We start from the raw sequence: 18,366 nt of genomic DNA, 5'->3' as shown, positions 1-18,366 counted from the left end.
CTTTAAATAAATGCAGTAAACGCACACACTATTTTTCATTTTAATTTCAAATAATCTTTTTAATATTCTGAATCCCAACAAGAAATCCAGAACAACTAAACTACTAAACAAATGAAAAATTTTTAATTAAGTCAGTTTATTATAAATTAAACTGATTAAAAGGAAAAAGAAGAAACTTTGGAACTCATGTTAGTACCAGTCCTTTATATCCATTTCACCAAAAATTAAGTACGAGTTTGGTGGCGCGCGTAGCGGCAAAATAAGGAAACACATGCAATATTATAGAATATCCTGAAAATATACGAAAAAGAATATATTAATACAAGATATGCAAAGTATATTTTGAGAATATATGAAAAATAATATACCACAAGAGATGTTATGGGATTATTCTCAGTATATTACATCTGTAACGTATATTTACAATATGAGTATAGAATATTCGAATGATATCATGTGCTGTTAGGGTCGTCAAAACAACCTTTACATCATATGAATTGATATATATGTATAAATTGATTTTGACAATGATTTTTTATAAACTAACAATAATTTAGTAAAGTAAGCTATTTTTTTATATTTGTACATCAGCTTTTTGTATCTTTGCTACAAGTAGCAAAGTTATATAGTGTATTATAGTATTTGGTGTAATATCTCTATCAATGCTGTAAAAAATATCATTTACAATGCAAATTGCTGTTTTTGTATTTTTTAGATTATTTCACAGTTGTTTAGTAAATTATGATGAGATATGTATATACTGTATGAAATTTGATAGCATTTCTACTAAAATTATTTTTTATATGAAATTCTTATATATTATATTATTTATTGACATCATTAAACGCCTTTTGTTAGATGTAAGAGAAATGAGAGTGGTATATCCTATCCTATACATCAGTAGCAACTTGTAGAGCAATCTCATATATCGAAAAATAATTCATTAAGGGGATCCCTCAAGCATACTTTTTTATCGACAAAAACATCGTAATTTTTGGAAGTGTGCCATTTTTTATTGCCTGTATGGAATTAAAAATCTTTCTAAAGAATTGAAGTATACACGCAAACGGACACGTGAAAACTCTATACAGTGTGAGATTTTATATTGAGAAAGAAAATAAGTATAAAATTAAATTTTTCTTTATCGACTTCTTAAATCAACATGGCGTCAGAGCTGTCAACTTGTACATATATTAGCTTCTTATAAAAGTTTTATAGCTTTTATGCATAAAACAGTAGCTTTCACGATTGTGTACTGCACCGTAGAACATTGTCGAACTATAAAAACTGAATTTAATTGCTATAATGAAATAAAGGTCCGTTAGATAAAATCAATAAAAAATTAGTTAAAAGGCTACAAGGACCAACGCAATGGTGGAATATATGCAAAAAATAAAACGATTATTACAATACAATAACCATATGAAAGTGTTTATTTAATTTGAACATGACAAACGCCGCGTTTCAATCCAATTCGGATCCTTTTCAATGTCGACTAATAAAGTGAATAATAAACATTAAGATAAAAGCAAAATTAACAGTCATAGGAGAAATGTAAATAAGTTTCGGAACAACGCAAAGTCAAAAAAAGTCAAAAAATCGGAAGCAAATATATGTACAATAACGGAAAATTTAAACCGTCAATCACAAAAAAGGAAAGAACGCATCGCATTAACGTATCGCCACAGAAAACCCGAAAGCAACTCGTACCGCATATCACCAGTGTACCGTTAAAAACGAGATGATCCTCTCCAAAACAAAAACCGGAAGGAAATCCCACATACAGGTCCATGACCATTTCCAAAAGAAAAAACAGTCAAAGATGCATAAATCGATGACCAGTTGGAAACTTGATGGTCCAAATATGTGCGAGTAAAAGCTTAAAAATATGACACTCTAAAAAAGAAAAACAAGACAGAGCAATAATTTAACAAACAATCCGGAAACTACTTAAGAGAATCCTTCATATAAAGCAAGAGTAAAGTTAATATAATAAAATCACATACCGGTCTCTAAATTTGAAAGTGATCTCAAATCAAAAAATCGAACACAAAGGGAGAGCAAGTTAAGCACAACTTAACGTTCCAATCAACAGAGCCGAACTGAGGCACATGGGGATCACATATAGCCAAGAACGTGAAACATCAAAAAGAGGGGGGGGGAGAAGGGAAAAGGAAGGAGAGGAACAAAACGTCACAGAAGGAAAGAAGACAGAACGAAGGAAAAATTCAAATAATCAATACGAACATTTTTTTATAATGGGCAAATACAACTTATCCAAGAAATCGGTATCGCTCTGAATGTTAAGGCCATGATTCTGACCAGAGATATGTAACATCTCAGCAATTAATCTCTTTTTATATCTAGGTTCCTCCTCCAAAATGGAAACATTCTCCCAATCAAACTCATGACCGTTCAATCTATGAAGGGACACAACTGAGAGAGAACCAGAAGATTTATTGATATCAGAACGATGTTCTTTAATTCTGGTCAGTAACTTCCTTTTAGTTTGTCCCACATACGAAGCATCACAGTCTAAACAACTAATTTTATAAATGACATTCACGTGGTGGAATTTAGATACCGGATCCTTGTACAATCTAATAAGGGATTTTAATTTGTTATTGACTGTATATGCCAATCTTCTGTTCGCATAACTCTTAATGTTAGAAACAAAACCTCTTGGAAAGCTTGAGGAAAAAGGAATGGTGAAGAAAGGAATAAGAGAAGAGGAGGATTGAGTGACAGCAGTTTCGTTATTGTTCACGTCAGAGATTAAAAACTTTAATCTTTGAGAAATAGTGTGAAAAATAAATTTAATAGGATAACCATTGCCTAATAAAGTCGAAATAATAAAAGAAAAATTCTCATTATGAAACCGTGGATGTGAAAGTTTAAAAATTCTATCAGTCAATCCAATGATAACTCCTTTTTTATGTGACAGAGGATGGTGTGAGAAAAATGATAGAAATCTTCCTGAAAAGGTCGGTTTCCTATACCAATTAAATTCAATATAGTTATTGTTGATTATGATAGTTGTGTCCAGGAAATTTATACTGTTGTTGTTTGAATATTCAATGGTAAACCGTAGTCTATTGTGAAGCGAATTAAAAACCTGGAAAATATGCTGGAAGTATTGTTTAGGAGCAGCAAGAACAATATCATCAATGTAGCGAACATAAAAGGGAAGGGAAACAGGAAGAGACGAAATTGCTCTGTCTTCTAAATCAGACATAATAATATTCGCTAAGATCGGGGAGAGAGGAGATCCCATGGGAGTGCCAAAAATCTGTTTATATATGACATTGTCAAATTGGAAGTAGGTGGAGTCCATAATAAGATTTAAAGAAATCAAAAATTCCTTATAAGGAATGTTGATGTTGTTTTTAATTAAATGCCATCTTTTAGCAATTCCTCCAATAACCAAATCTAATGGAACATTAGTAAAAAGACTCTCCACATCCAATGAGGTTAAATCGTACCAATCATCTAAGAACATATTGTTAAGTTTTTTAATTAACTCAAAGCTATTCGCAATATGGCTATTCGGATTAGGTAAATTTTTGTCTAACATGTTGTGAAGGAAAGACGATCCGAAGGAAAGATCCTCCTCCTCTCTTATTCCTTTCTTCACCATTCCTTTTTCCTCAAGCTTTCCAAGAGGTTTTGTTTCTAACATTAAGAGTTATGCGAACAGAAGATTGGCATATACAGTCAATAACAAATTAAAATCCCTTATTAGATTGTACAAGGATCCGGTATCTAAATTCCACCACGTGAATGTCATTTATAAAATTAGTTGTTTAGACTGTGATGCTTCGTATGTGGGACAAACTAAAAGGAAGTTACTGACCAGAATTAAAGAACATCGTTCTGATATCAATAAATCTTCTGGTTCTCTCTCAGTTGTGTCCCTTCATAGATTGAACGGTCATGAGTTTGATTGGGAGAATGTTTCCATTTTGGAGGAGGAACCTAGATATAAAAAGAGACTAATTGCTGAGATGTTACATATCTCTGGTCAGAATCATGGCCTTAACATTCAGAGCGATACCGATTTCTTGGATAAGTTGTATTTGCCCATTACAAAAAAATGTTCGTATTGATTATTTGAATTTTTCCTTCGTTCTGTCTTCTTTCCTTCTGTGACGTTTTGTTCCTCTCCTTCCTTTTCCCTTCTCTCCCCCCCCCTCTTTTTGATGTTTCACGTTCTTGGCTATATGTGATCCCCATGTGCCTCAGTTCGGCTCTGTTGATTGGAACGTTAAGTTGTGCTTAACTTGCTCTCCCTTTGTGTTCGATTTTTTGATTTGAGATCACTTTCAAATTTAGAGACCGGTATGTGATTTTATTATATTAACTTTACTCTTGCTTTATATGAAGGATTTTCTTAAGTAGTTTCCGGATTGTTTGTTAAATTATTGCTCTGTCTTGTTTTTCTTTTTTAGAGTGTCATATTTTTAAGCTTTTACTCGCACATATTTGGACCATCAAGTTTCCAACTGGTCATCGATTTATGCATCTTTGACTGTTCTTTCTTTTGGAAATGGTCATGGACCTGTATGTGGGATTTCCTTCCGGTTTTTGTTTTGGAGAGGATCATTTCGTTTTTAACGGTACACTGGTGATATGCGGTACGAGTTGCTTTCGGGTTTTCTGTGGCGATACGTTAATGCGATGCGTTCTTTCCTTTTTTGTGATTGACGGTTTAAATTTTCCGTTATTGTACATATATTTGCTTCCGATTTTTTGACTTTTTTTGACTTTGCGTTGTTCCGAAACTTATTTACATTTCTCCTATGACTGTTAATTTTGCTTTTATCTTAATGTTTATTATTCACTTTGTTAGTCGACATTGAAAAGGATCCGAATTGGATTGAAACGCGGCGTTTGTCATGTTCAAATTAAATAAACATTTTCATATAGTTATTGTATTGTAATAACCGTTTTATTTTTTGCATATATTCCACCATTGCGTTGGTCCTTGTAGCCTTTTAACTAATTTTTTATTGAATTTAATTGCCTAATTAATAAATGGCATTCTTCCGAAAATTTCAGTCCGTATGTACCTAAAATATCGGTAAAGTAGAGTGGAAAATGCAGGGCATCTTTTTTATAAATAACGTGATAGAGAGAGATACGGGATGAGGATTAGATGAGGGCGCTGTAATCGTGTAAGAGTTGGCCGTTCAATGAGGGATCCTCTTAACAAAGCAGATTTTTTAAGCAAAAGTTTATTATTTTATTATCTGCGCTATTAAAATCTTATAAAATGTTATGAAAAAATTAGTACTCATCATTTTAACCGTGAATTATCTTAGAAAATTGATCTTTTGTTGTCAAAATATGTTTACAGAATCTGTACTCCTTTTCAGTCAATATGTTGTAAGCCATGGGTGCCATAATGGCGCTGGCGTGCGACCGTGGTGGCGCTGGCGTGCGGTAGCGATAGCGCTGGTGCGCCTCTTTGCGTGACGTAGCGCAAGCCGATTGGCTGCGCAGGATCTTGGCGCGTCCCGAGATAAGCGACCGCGACTACCGGTGGTCACTCTTCTTCCGGCGGTCATACAGTCAACACACGAGGTTCTTAGTACGCGGTTTTTATTGCGTAGTTAACCGGTTAAGCCTTTTGGCCGTGGTCGTTACTCAGGCATTATTAACGTTGTTCTTATTTCGTGCTTGTGTAACTAATAAATACACAGTTTTTATATCGATACTCTCCGGGTCATTTACTGTGTTTAATAAACCTGAATCTCAACCCTCAGGCATTCCTCTCCCGGCTCATCCATTCCTGACAACGTGGTTTCTCTCACAGGAGATTACCATACCCTTACAATGTACAAATTAAAATAAAACAATTTTTTTAATGCATGGGAAGATTTAAATTTACTAAACATTATGTTTTTATTATATAAATATTATATATATATTTTGCAATTACAAACTAAATTGTTCACAAACATTTTGTATTTTTATTTATTTTATTAATAGACAAATGTTTAATATAAAATAAAATCCAATTATATGTTTATTAATACATTAAAAGATATATTATATTTCTTATTAAATAAAATTGTGTTTTTCTGTTTTTGTTAATACAACTATTTAAACATTACACAAATATATTTCTAAACGTTAACAAAAATTTATAATTATTGTGCAAATAAATGTGAATAAATATATAATTTACATGTTATTCAATTTACCTTGTTATCTATATATGAAATATGAATCTATACTTGAAAATTATCTTAATTTCTGATACATATTTACTTTTTCAAATTCCTTTAAAATCTTATTTAAATTCTGAAATATCTATTTGCATAAATCATATGTATCAAATATAAATGCTTTATCATACTCAGTTGAGTTTTGTTCGCTTTAACTATGCTTTAACAAAAGTTATATGTATTCTATGTTTAATATATCATGTACAATATATCATATTTAATGTTACTAATAAAATTACATACATTTAGAGAAATTATATATAATGAGATATACAGGGTGTCCTAGACCACCCGTACACCCCTTTTCTTTCAAAAACTAAGCATTTTATAGAAAGACGTTTTCGACAAAAATTGTATGGTTTTGAGGGAAACATAAGATGGTGTCATTGGTTTGACCTTGGATGGCATCGTTAAGGTGAGGTCAAGGACACCTTTAATTTCTTAAATGGAACCACCTATTTTTTATTGCATATTCTTATAGCTTATGTCGAGAGCTTTCCAAAACACTATAATAAAGTATTTTTTCATCAAGTACTTTTCGAGTTATAAGGCTTGAAATAATTTCTTAATTTTACATAAACCATAAAATATCTAGTAAAATATTCATTTTTCGATTATCTTACCTTAATACTTTTATGTACAAAATAATGAGAGGAATCAATTGGTGTAAAGAAAACACAAAATTGTTTCAAAAAAAAAAATGTAATTTGCAATTAACAATTACATTTTTTTTCTTAAAAATAACTATGTGTTTTCTTTACACCAATCGATTCCTCTCATTATTTTGTACATAAAAGTATTGAGGTAAGATAATCGAAAAATGAATATTTTACTAGATATTTTATGGTTTATGTAAAATTAAGAAATTATTTCAAGCCTTATAACTCGAAAAGTACTTGATGAAAAAATACTTTATTATAGTGTTTTGGAAAGCTCTCGACATAAGCTATAAGAATATGCAATAAAAAATAGGTAGTTCCATTTAAGAAATTAAAGGTGTCCTTGACCTCACCTTAACGATGCCATTCAAGGTCAAACCAATGACACCATCTTATGTTCCCCTCAAAACCATACAATTTTTGTCGAAAACGTTTTTCTCTAAAATGCTTAGTTTTTGAAAGAAAAGGGGTGTATGGGTGGTCTAGGACACCCTGTATATTTATGATATATAAGAAAATTTAAAACAAAATAAAATACAATTATAACTCAAATTAAACTGTGATAAAATCTATCTTGAATAAAAAAATAATAAATTAGCTCTATTTAAGAAAATAATAACTTCTTGTCTATTAAATACTTTTAATATACTCTTAAATAATCTTAAATATATGTAATTCTTATAATAAAACAAATGTAATAGACTATTTTTGAACTGAACCTTAATGAAGATATATCACATTGGTGTAATGTATAATGGAATTCTTTCATCGTTCCATATAGTATTTTTTTTAAGCACTACTCGTAATTTGTGAAGATGTCACAATTTTTGAATTGTGACTCTAACACAGCAAAAAAATGTTTTTTGAAATAAAAACATTTTTTTGCTGTGTTAGAGTCAGAAAGAAGTTATATAATTTTAAGATATTTAAGTAACTTACTACAAACTGTAATAAGATATTCTTTTTTATGTAAAACGATAATAATGAAATCATCGACAATAGTAAAGAATACGACAAGTATACGACAAAAGCAATTTTAACGACACATTTTAATGATAATAGTTTTAAGATTTTTTTTTATTTGGTTATGTAACCAAGTTTTTATCTGAGCACTTGTACGGGCCTTTAATGCAGGATATTTGATTTTTATTTCATTAATTTCATGAAGAGATGGTAATTTTTTATTTTTCACAGCCGTTTGACATGAAGATAAAACTATTTCGCGTTCATCTTCCGTCCATCTGATCTTATGAATACTATTTCTTGTAGAACCAGCAAGACATACTAAAATAATAATGATTAAAAATAGCTGAGTTCAGCGCATTTCTGTTGGCGAGTGTACAGACACATATTTCTCTACGTGACTGTACAGCAAACGAGTCGAGCGCGACTCGGGTAACTTCGGCAGCTCTCGTGCCCCGAAGCGAGCCCGAGTGGCAAGTTGCCACTGGCAACCTTGCTATGCGGCTAGTCTCGAGTCTCATGAAATTTATTATTCAGAGAGCACGCACGGTACAGTTTTTTTGTAATAAAGAGAGAACACGTTTATATTACACCGACTTAATTATTTTTCAGCCCGTTCACACAATCCTGCTTTAACAGGTTATGGGCCCAGTTAACGATTAACTGTGGAAAAATTGTGTGAATGCTGTAAGAATTATTCGGGGAGTCGCACGTGGCGCGGAACGGAAGTCGGCCATTGTTCGAGTGCCGGTGTTAACGTGTCGGAAGCGTGCAAGTAATCGAATCCGCGATGTCTGTCGGAATCTCGGTGAAGGGTGTGAAGCCCTTCGATGGAACGAATTTCCAGGGCTGGAAAGCTCAAGTGAACGCGTTATTTGTCATGAACGATGTTCTTGACATCGTAGACGGCACGAGGGAAGAGCCAGCCGTGGGAGCGGGACACGCGGCCGCGTTGAAGAAAAATGTGAAAGACGATGCAACGGCGAAGTTTATAATCCTGTCCAATCTCGACGTAGCTCAACAAGTGTGTGTGCTATCGTGCATTTCTGCGAAAGAAATGTGGAATAAACTGTGTTTAATTCACGAGCAGAAAACGGCGACAAACAAGCTGGGTCTGCTACAACGGTTTCACGCGTATCGGATGAGCGAAGCGGATACGGCGGTACAGCACGTGGCCAGGGTAACGAACATGGCGAGTCAGCTCAAGGACGTCGGCGAAAACGTATCGGACGCCACAGTTATGGCAAAAATTCTCGCGAGTCTGACCACGAAGTTCAGCACGCTGCAGGTGGCATGGGATAGTGTCGACCCTGCACGACAAACTCTCGATAATCTGCAGGAAAAGCTGATTAGAGAGGACGCGAGGCTCAACAGCGACGAAGACGCTTCGGAAGCGTTGGCCGGCGACGGCCAAAAATCGACGTCCGCGAGGAGCGAAAAGTGCCGAGAACAAGAAGACTAAAAATAAAAAGGAAACAAAGGAACTACAGTGTTACAAGTGTCAAGAGATGGGACATATCGCGAGTCAGTGTCGAAACAAACGGAAGCCGCGTGACGACAGCGAAAAATCCCGCGACTGCGCATTCGTAATGGAGATGGGTAAAAGTTCGGTCGCGTCGGGTTCGAAAAGTGCCGAAAACGCTCGTGTACTGTGGACGCAAAGTCGCGTAATGGCGGCCGACCAAAGTGAGGCCTGGCTGATTGACAGCGGTGCATCGAGGCATCTAACCTACCGACGTGACTGGCTCACCGACTACAAGACGGACAACACTGGTGCTACGATATCACTCGGTGATAATCAGATCTGCAACGTCGCTGGCGAAGGCACGGTGCGAATTAAAAAGCTTATCGATGGTGTGTGGCACGACGCGCTAATGGAGAAAGTGTTGCACGTTCCGAAATTGCGTAAAAACTTATTCTCCGTCGAAGTGGTGCACGATGGCAAGGTGCTCGCGACGGGCATGAAGCAAGGCAACGATGTGTATCGCATGTTCTTCAAGGTCGCGAAACAAGGAAGCGCCGAAGAAGCGAACATAGTCACGACAAATTTAATCGTGTGGCACGAGCGATTGGGACACGTCGGGAAGCGCGCGATACGCGAACTGGCCGAAAAAGGACTAGTGAGTGGAGTGTCAATTACGGACAAAAATGACGTTTTCTGCGAACCGTGTCAAATGGGGAAATCGCACAGGCTGCCGTTTAACAAGAAAGTGGAGCGCAATAAGAAAATAAAACCGGGCGAGAAAATGCACTCGGATGTCTGCAGGCTGATGTCAACGAACTCAGTCAGAGGATCGAGGTACTTCTCATTCAAGGACGAAACGACCGGCTACAGACACGTGTACTTCATGAAGAAGAAATCCGAGGTGTACGAGAAATTCAAGATCTTCGAGAAGATGATCGAGAACAAGTTCGGTCGAAAAATGAAAACACTACGCTCGGACAACGGTCGGGAATTCTGCAACAAAGAAATGGACGATTATCTCGAAAAGCGTGGAATCCAGCGAGAAACGACGGCGCCGCATAATCCGGAGCAAAATGGCAAAGCCGAACGCGACAATCGGACGATAGTTGAAAGTGCGCGCACGATGATAATCGCGAAAAATCTGCCGTTGAACCTATGGGCAGAAGCAGTGAATTGTGCAGTATATGTTCTCAACCGAATCGTGTGGACGAGTGGTGCAGTAACGCCGTACGAAGCTTGGGCTGGAAAAGCTCCAAATCTGAAGCATCTACGAATTTTCGATTCGGATGCGTACGTGCACACTCCCAAACAATTCACGCGAAAATTCGATGCACGAGCGAGCAAAAAAATCTTCGTCGGGTATACTGAGGAATCGACGAATTACCGGGTGTACGATCCGGAATCGAAAAAGGTCAGCACAGCTCGCAATGTCGTGTTCAACGAGAAAGTCGGAGCGCCGTCAGCGAAAGCAGAAGAGAAGGAAGAAGAAAACGAAGTAATTCTTCCACGACCGAAAGCCGAGGACGAGAACGAGTACGAGAACGGGAACGTGATCGACGCCGAAGGAGACGACGGCGACAACGAAGAACGAGAAGAAGAGGACAACAACGAGGCTAAGGAACGAGAGAACGAGCCAGCACGAGAAGATCCAAGAACCCTGCGAGATCGCTCGAGAATTCAGACTCCGAGCAGGTACCGGCACAACGCAAACGTTGCCGAGTACATCGAACCGATAACGTACGAAGAGGCTACGAACAGCACTGAAGCCGCGCAGTGGGCGGGTGCTATTCAAGACGAGTTCAAAGCGCACAAGGAAAACAATACGTGGAAACTCGTGAAAAGAACGCCGGAAATGAGACTTATTGACTCAAAATGGGTGTTTCGGGTGAAGAAGGATGCAGATGGGAAGTCGCATCGATTCAAGGCACGATTGTGTGCGAGGAGCTTCCTACAACAAGAGGGGATCGACTTCAAGGAAACGTTTTCTCCAGTGGTGAGATATGACTCACTGAGAGTATTGCTGGCGATAATCGCTGCGAAAAATCTCGAAGTAATGCAGTTTGACGTACAAACTGCATTCTTATACGGAGAGCTGGAAGAGACGATATTTATGGAAATTCCGGAAGGACTCAAGGTGAAAGAAGATCCCAGGAACGTCGCATGCAAGCTCGAGAGGTCTCTCTATGGGCTAAAACAGGCTCCAAGATGTTGGAACCTGAAATTCACGAAATTTCTGAACGAGTACAACTTCAAAGAGTGCGAAGCAGATAAGTGCGTGTTTATCGGAAAATTCAAGGACGACGTAGTGTATTTGGCGGTATTTGTCGACGACGGCCTGGTCGCTTCGAACAATGTAGAGACTCTTAAGATAATAATTCAGCGACTAAGCGAAACGTTCAAAATAACGGTCGAGAATTCAAATATCTTTGTCGGGCTGCAAATCGAACGCAATAGAGAGCGAAAAACGTTAAAGATTCATCAGAGCGCGTACACGCGAAAGATAATCGAAAAGTTCGGAATGGCGAACGCGAAAACGGTGAGTGTACCGGCGGATCCACACGCAGCACTATCCCCAACCGAGGAGGACGACGGAAAATTGAGTAACGTGCCTTATCGCGAGGCAGTAGGGTCGTTAGTTTTCTTAGCGACCGTATCGAGACCGGATATCGCGTTTGCGGTAAACTCAGTAAGCAAATACTTGAGCAAACACAATGCGATACACTGGCGAGCAGTAAAGCGAATATTCGCGTATCTTCAAGGCACGAGCGATTACGGTATCAAGTATAGAAGCGGCGGTAGCGAAGCAGCATTAATAGGTTTTTCGGACGCTGACTACGCCGGAGATATCGAAACGCGAAGATCCACGACGGGATACGTTATAGGGAGTCAGGTTATTAAAGACATCCTATTAACTGTCGTTCGATGCCGGGTGGATTGATACATTCAGTTTGTCTTTATAAAAATATATTTTACAACAAAGGAATTTACAACTATGGTTTCAGTCTTTGGTAACTTACGTCCGCTTCGGACGACGAGACACACTAGAGTGAGTGCCTCTATGTCTTTGGTGGATCGGGGCGAGGTATGTGATGGCACTAGTGCGTTCGTAAACCCATTCATCTGTATTTTGTCCAGATGGACGCCACAACGTCTTCTATTTTGCGAACGGGGCCGTCACGTGGTCGTCGCAGCGGCAATGACTGGTGACGCTAAGTACGACGGAAGCCGAGTACGTGGCTGCATCGACAGCAGCGCGAGAAGCAGTATGGATAAGAAAGTTACTATCGGACATCGGATGTCCTTGTGATAAAGAGACAACTCTATACGTCGATAACCAAAGCACGATTCAACTAGTCAGAAATCCAGTATTTCACAAGAGAACAAAGCATATAGATGTCCATTTTCACTTTATCCGCGAAAAAGTAAACGAAAAAAAAATTAAAGTCGAGTACGTTCCGTCCGAGAAGCAACGCGCGGATATATTCATGAAAGCGCTGCCGCGAGACCGTTTCAGAGATCTGTGTTTTAAACTAAACATGATAGCGATTCACGAGAAACGCTTGAATGGCGGTAGTATTAAGAATAGCTGAGTTCAGCGCATTTCTGTTGGCGAGTGTACAGACACATATTTCTCTACGTGACTGTACAGCAAACGAGTCGAGCGCGACTCGGGTAACTTGGGCAGCTCTCGTGCCCCGAAGCGAGCCCGAGTGGCAAGTTGCCACTGGCAACCTTGCTATGCGGCTAGTCTCGAGTCTCATGAAATTTATTATTCAGAGAGCACGCACGGTACAGTTTTTTTGTAATAAAGAGAGAACACGTTTATATTACACCGACTTAATTATTTCTCAGCCCGTTCACACAATCCTGCTTTAACAATAATAAAATTATGTTAATTTAGTGTATTTAGTAAAAGAAATAATATTGTATATATATGGTTAATAAAGAGAAACATGTATACTTAATCTTAATAAAAATTATTTCAACTTACTTTTCTTTTTCTTTCTCTGTGTATTATTATTTATATCATTCTCTCCTTCAGACATCTGTTGAGATTGTTTTGCTTTTTTTGATGTTAAAATATTTAAATCGGATTCTGTATTCATCATATAATTTGGTCACATTTTCAATATTATAATTAACTTTTCTCTTAGAAGCCAAACGGTTTACTGAAAGGACAAAATTCATATAATATATAAAATGTTTATATAAAATATGTCTCTAGATGAATGCAGATTGAGATAATCACTAAATGATAAGAAAAAGAATTTTAAAAATATAACAATTAGCTATATAAACTTCCAACTGAATCACTCAGAAGTCTACGTAAGATGTTAAATGTAAGTGATTTAACATCCGTTCCACCTATTCGTGCCACTTGTGTAATCTAAAAATGAAATAAATAATAAATTTTTTTATAAATAAATAAAATAATTATAATTATAAATGAAATTAAAAATATAAATAAGTAATTTTTTCGATTCAATTATTTTTAAAGATTATTTTTCAAAATACGCATACCAATGCTTTACGATTTATTTTATTCTCAACTAATTGTTGTTCAAATTTTTCTAGCTCTTCTAATGTTTGTAACGGAAAGAATTCCATGTAATCTACTTCAACATCTTTGTTTTTCACTCTATCATCTAATACAAAAGTTTGGATTTGATTTTGTATACTATCTAATTTAGTGTTTATATTTTTCTCTTCCTCATGTACTGTTGATATTTTGAAGTCTATATCCAATAATTTTCGTACAACATATCGTTGAAAATCTGTTGTTGCTGTAAATAGTATATAATATATTATAAAATAATAAAAAATACGTTTTAAAACAAAATATATATAATACATACAAATGTGATATAGAATACATGGAAATTTACATTACAAAATAATACAAATTAATACTTACAAATTGTAGAATCAGTTTCATAAGTTTCAGAGCTGAACTCTTTTTCTTTGACATAATTCTGATTAAAATCACGTCCTATAAGAATAAAAAAACAAAAAATGTGAAATATTAAAATGAAATTAGTTTATAACTATTTTAATAATACTGAAATATAATAATTTACTGAATATACTAAAAATATAAAAATACTGAAAGCGCGATACTAAAAATAAAATTATTATAAAAATTATTGTTGTAAAAATTATTATACATATTTTTATCGATTACCTGTATTTTTATTTATTGAAGAAAATGTTTCTACATTTGTTTTGTTTAGGTTAATATTTGAATTGTTATCTTCATATTCGGTCAGTTTTGATACATTTTTATCTATATAAATGATAAGTAAAATTATTATTGTAATGTATATATTATAAATATTTTTACTATATTAATATACGCTATAAATCTTTTTACTAACTTTTCAATGGCATTTTAATGTTGAATTTTATTGTTGAATTTTCATACGACTGTTTATCAAGATTTTTTTTGTGTGGAACCTTTGGATACGATGGTACACGAACACGTTTTTCCTCTTCACTCAAACTTTCTTCACTACTTATAACAGTCTTGGCTCTATATTTTCTACTCCTTTTTAAAGTATCATTATCTTCACTTTCAGAATTTAAATCTGATATAAATTCTGCTTTTTTTAATTTTTTAATTCCTTTTTCATATGTACCTTAAAAAAATAAAATTATATATAACAAATAGTAAATATAAAATTAAAAATTTTTATATTTTTAAATAAAAAAAATGCTTGTTAATTATATTTTACTTTAACAATTATACTCTAAAGTGTAAGTATTATAAGTTTGTAAAAATATTTTTTGAAAAATTGTCTATAAGTTATGCTACAAACATATACTATATTTAATACTATTTTAATATTGAAGAATATTGAATGAGCAACAAAATAAGAATACAATTAATTATCTATATTAACGTATTATTTATGTATATTAATATAATTATTTAATTTACTTTTTGTATGTACTTACTTGCAGTTGCTAAAATCCTTTTTATTTCATGTTGCGGCCAATCGTCCATCTTTGAAATACATTTTTGCACAGCTTTTCTAAATTTTTCGTTTGGTGTAAAAGTATGCCAATATGCATATTTATTATTTTTGGTTATCCAAGAAGAGGGTATCATTTGCAGTCCATCGATGAACTCTACTATGGCATACTGTTCCATAGCTCCAAACTAGCAGTAATAGATATATTAAATATATTTTAGAAATATATTTAATATACAATATACCGTTTAAACATACAAAATATATATAAGTGTTAAATTAGTATATTAAAATATTAAATATACATTATCTAATTACAATAACTAAAATCTATATATATATATATATATATATATATATATATATATTTTTTTTTTTTTTAAATTCAATTTATTAATGTAAAGTACTACATATTTATTTTCTAATAGTGGTAATTTAACATATTTTGTATCAATATTTTTTATTGGCCACATTTGTAATTGACCTAAACTATGTACACTAAATATTTGTAATAACGATGAGGAACATGGAATGTTGTAAAAATCTTCCTTGTATAAAAATTTTCGACCTATAATTACATCTACATTTAGATCTTTATTATGTGCTATGTTTTCTATTAACACAATAGTTCCATCAGTTAATGCGCAACAACTATCAGCTTGTACATCTATACGTAAAGTCATATTTTCTTTTCTTATTATTTTATATTGTGGATTGCAACAGCCATGTATTAATGGACCAAATGTATGAATAGATTTCAAATCTACTGTAAAATGATTAGTTTCTTTTGTCATAAGTTTTTCTGCTACTTTATTTTTTTCATGTTCAAAATATCTTCTTACAATTTGTTGTAAAGGTTTATCATATTTTTTTAATAGTTTCTTTAACGTTTGTAAATAATTTTCATATTTAAACGCACTAAAATTATCTAGTGGACCAAATTTTTTTACATCTTTTACAAGATGAATAAGACCATGTACATTGTAAGAAACGTTATGTGTACCATAAATTAATGCAAATGCTGTAACGAAATGTTCTAATAATTCTTGACAATAATTAAATAAATCCTGTAATTTATTGGAACATAATATTCTAATAGCTACATGTAAAGTTACAAAATGATCATACATATCTCTACGAAGAAAATTTTTAAAAACTACAGGTCCTGTATATAAAAGCAGTTCTCGATATTCTGTTGCTTTCCACAATTTCACATAAGTTAGTGATCGAGGCTTTCTTACAAACTCACATGGTACATTATTTTTAAAAATATTTTCTAAATTTAATGATATGCTTTGACACTTTCTATTTTCTAAACGAAATCTGTTATCGCCAAATAGCCATAAATATAATAAACGTCGCGTAACGCCTAGACAAACTAAATGCATGTAATCTAATGGTATATTATTTATAAGATCAAAATTTGGAATTTCTTCAACAATTGTGGTTCCAATATGAAAATTTTCATCAGTCTTTAATCTAAAATCTAGATCTGTCCTCAATGAAGCATTTATTTCAGGAAAACAAACTTTATTACAACGGAAATCACCTTCAGTTATACATTTAGTGCAACTCGAATAGCCAGTATGTTCTTTAATTTGTAATATAAATGATTTGGCTGGAGTATCACATATTATTGAATCTATACTACATTTAATGTGTTTATTATTGATAAAAATTCCATCATTACATAATAATTTTGCTTCTTCTATGAATTCTTTTAGAAACTCTTGTGAATTTGAAGGTTTTTGTCTACCGTAATATGCACCAATAATAAAAACTTGTTTTGATTGTACTACGGAACCCAAAATTGGCCATAATTGTTGTTGCGAAGACTTTGCTAATGGTAGTCCATCAATATTTATACTTATTTTTATATTACTTAAATTTGTTGAAAGAGATGAACACCTATTTTCTATTGCCTTTAATAAACCAAAATGATAATATTCTCCGCTACCACAATTTCTAATATTTGTACTTCTTGGTGTGCGCAAAAGTGTTCTAGGATCAGATGGTATGTCATGATGACATTTAACACATGTATATTGTTTTATTCCTTTTAAAAGACTACGTAATGATGCCTGTGCAATGTTTTCTTTAACTGCCCAACTGGCAAGAAATCTTTTAAAATCACTTTTTTCAGTATCTGTATCATCATCATTATTATTCAAAAATTCTTGCTCTAATAAAGGTAAAAACTCATTGTTTTCATTTTCGCTGCTTGAAGCAGGATTTATTTCCTCAAGATCACTATCGTTTGATAAATTTGCATCCATTGATATATCCAAAACATTCTCAATAATTTCAGATGTTGGTTCATTAGATAATATTGATTTATTAGATGATATGTTAGAATTTAAAGTTTCATTAATTATATTACCTTCTAATTTTCTTATTTTTCGCTGGGTTGGAGAATTAATTGTATGAAACGTTTTTTTATAGTTAGGATATGGCATCTTAACCTTAAATATTAAATTATATATTATTTCTTTTTTCCTAAAAAACTGTAAATGTTAAAATCTTACCTTTTGATTCCTCCTTGAGGATTCACAAAAATTATTATGTTTGAAAATAAACTTATACACTGAACAGGCACAATTAATAAAAAATTGTCAATCGAAGCACTGGCACTGCTAAGCACAATCATCAGGCACACAATGATATAAAAAAGCGGGAACGTTCATTTCGTTACTTTCGTTGCTAAGATATTGCGCATGCGCAATATCTTTGTTACTTGCAAATCCAACAGTTGAAGCATTTCTTACATGTTTTACTGATTTTAAAAAATATATAAATATATCATCAATCTTTCAATTAAATAAAAGCAAATTACAATAAAAAAACAAAATATTCTTTTACATATACGAACAACATATATAATATATGATAAATATATATATATATATATATATATATATATATAATTAATATATATTTGTTATATGTTGCTCATATATGTATAAGAATATTTTTTTTATTATTTTTCTTGCTTTTATTAAATTAAAAGATTGAATCTTTAACAGGAGCATACATGTTTGAAAGACGTTCAGAGGACATCTAGAAGATATTTTTTGGAT

At 33.7% G+C, this 18,366-nt stretch overlaps 1 protein-coding gene across 4 annotated transcripts; it reads right to left on the bottom strand.

Moving 5' to 3' along the window:
- Window positions 1-7,938: 7,938 nt before the first annotated feature.
- LOC145974826 (uncharacterized) lies at window positions 7,939-17,961 on the bottom strand. Of its 4 annotated transcripts, XM_083104867.1 has the most exons (10): window positions 17,815-17,960; window positions 17,670-17,751; window positions 15,273-15,477; window positions 14,693-14,953; window positions 14,500-14,601; window positions 14,233-14,307; window positions 13,839-14,101; window positions 13,567-13,704; window positions 13,309-13,486; window positions 7,939-13,187 (listed from the first exon to the last, which is right to left on the bottom strand). In XM_083104867.1, the coding sequence occupies exons 3-8, from the start codon at window positions 15,466-15,468 to the stop codon at window positions 13,603-13,605; spliced, it is 999 nt and encodes a 332-aa protein (XP_082960993.1). In that variant the 5' UTR covers window positions 15,469-15,477; window positions 17,670-17,751; window positions 17,815-17,960; the 3' UTR covers window positions 7,939-13,187; window positions 13,309-13,486; window positions 13,567-13,602. The 4 variants fall into 4 exon arrangements, with proteins under 4 accessions (XP_082960993.1, XP_082960992.1, XP_082960994.1 ...); XM_083104866.1 differs by having other exon boundaries at window positions 13,309-13,704; XM_083104868.1 differs by having other exon boundaries at window positions 7,939-13,184; window positions 13,309-13,704.
- Between the last annotated feature and the right edge of the window lie 405 nt (window positions 17,962-18,366).

The sequence above is a fragment of the Camponotus vicinus genome, unplaced genomic scaffold (assembly GCF_025532165.1).
Source record: "Camponotus vicinus isolate PSW18456_S1 unplaced genomic scaffold, iyCamVici1.0 SCAF_7, whole genome shotgun sequence".
Lineage (NCBI taxonomy): Eukaryota > Metazoa > Arthropoda > Insecta > Hymenoptera > Formicidae > Camponotus > Camponotus vicinus.
This window is presented reverse-complemented; position numbering and strand designations above follow the sequence as displayed.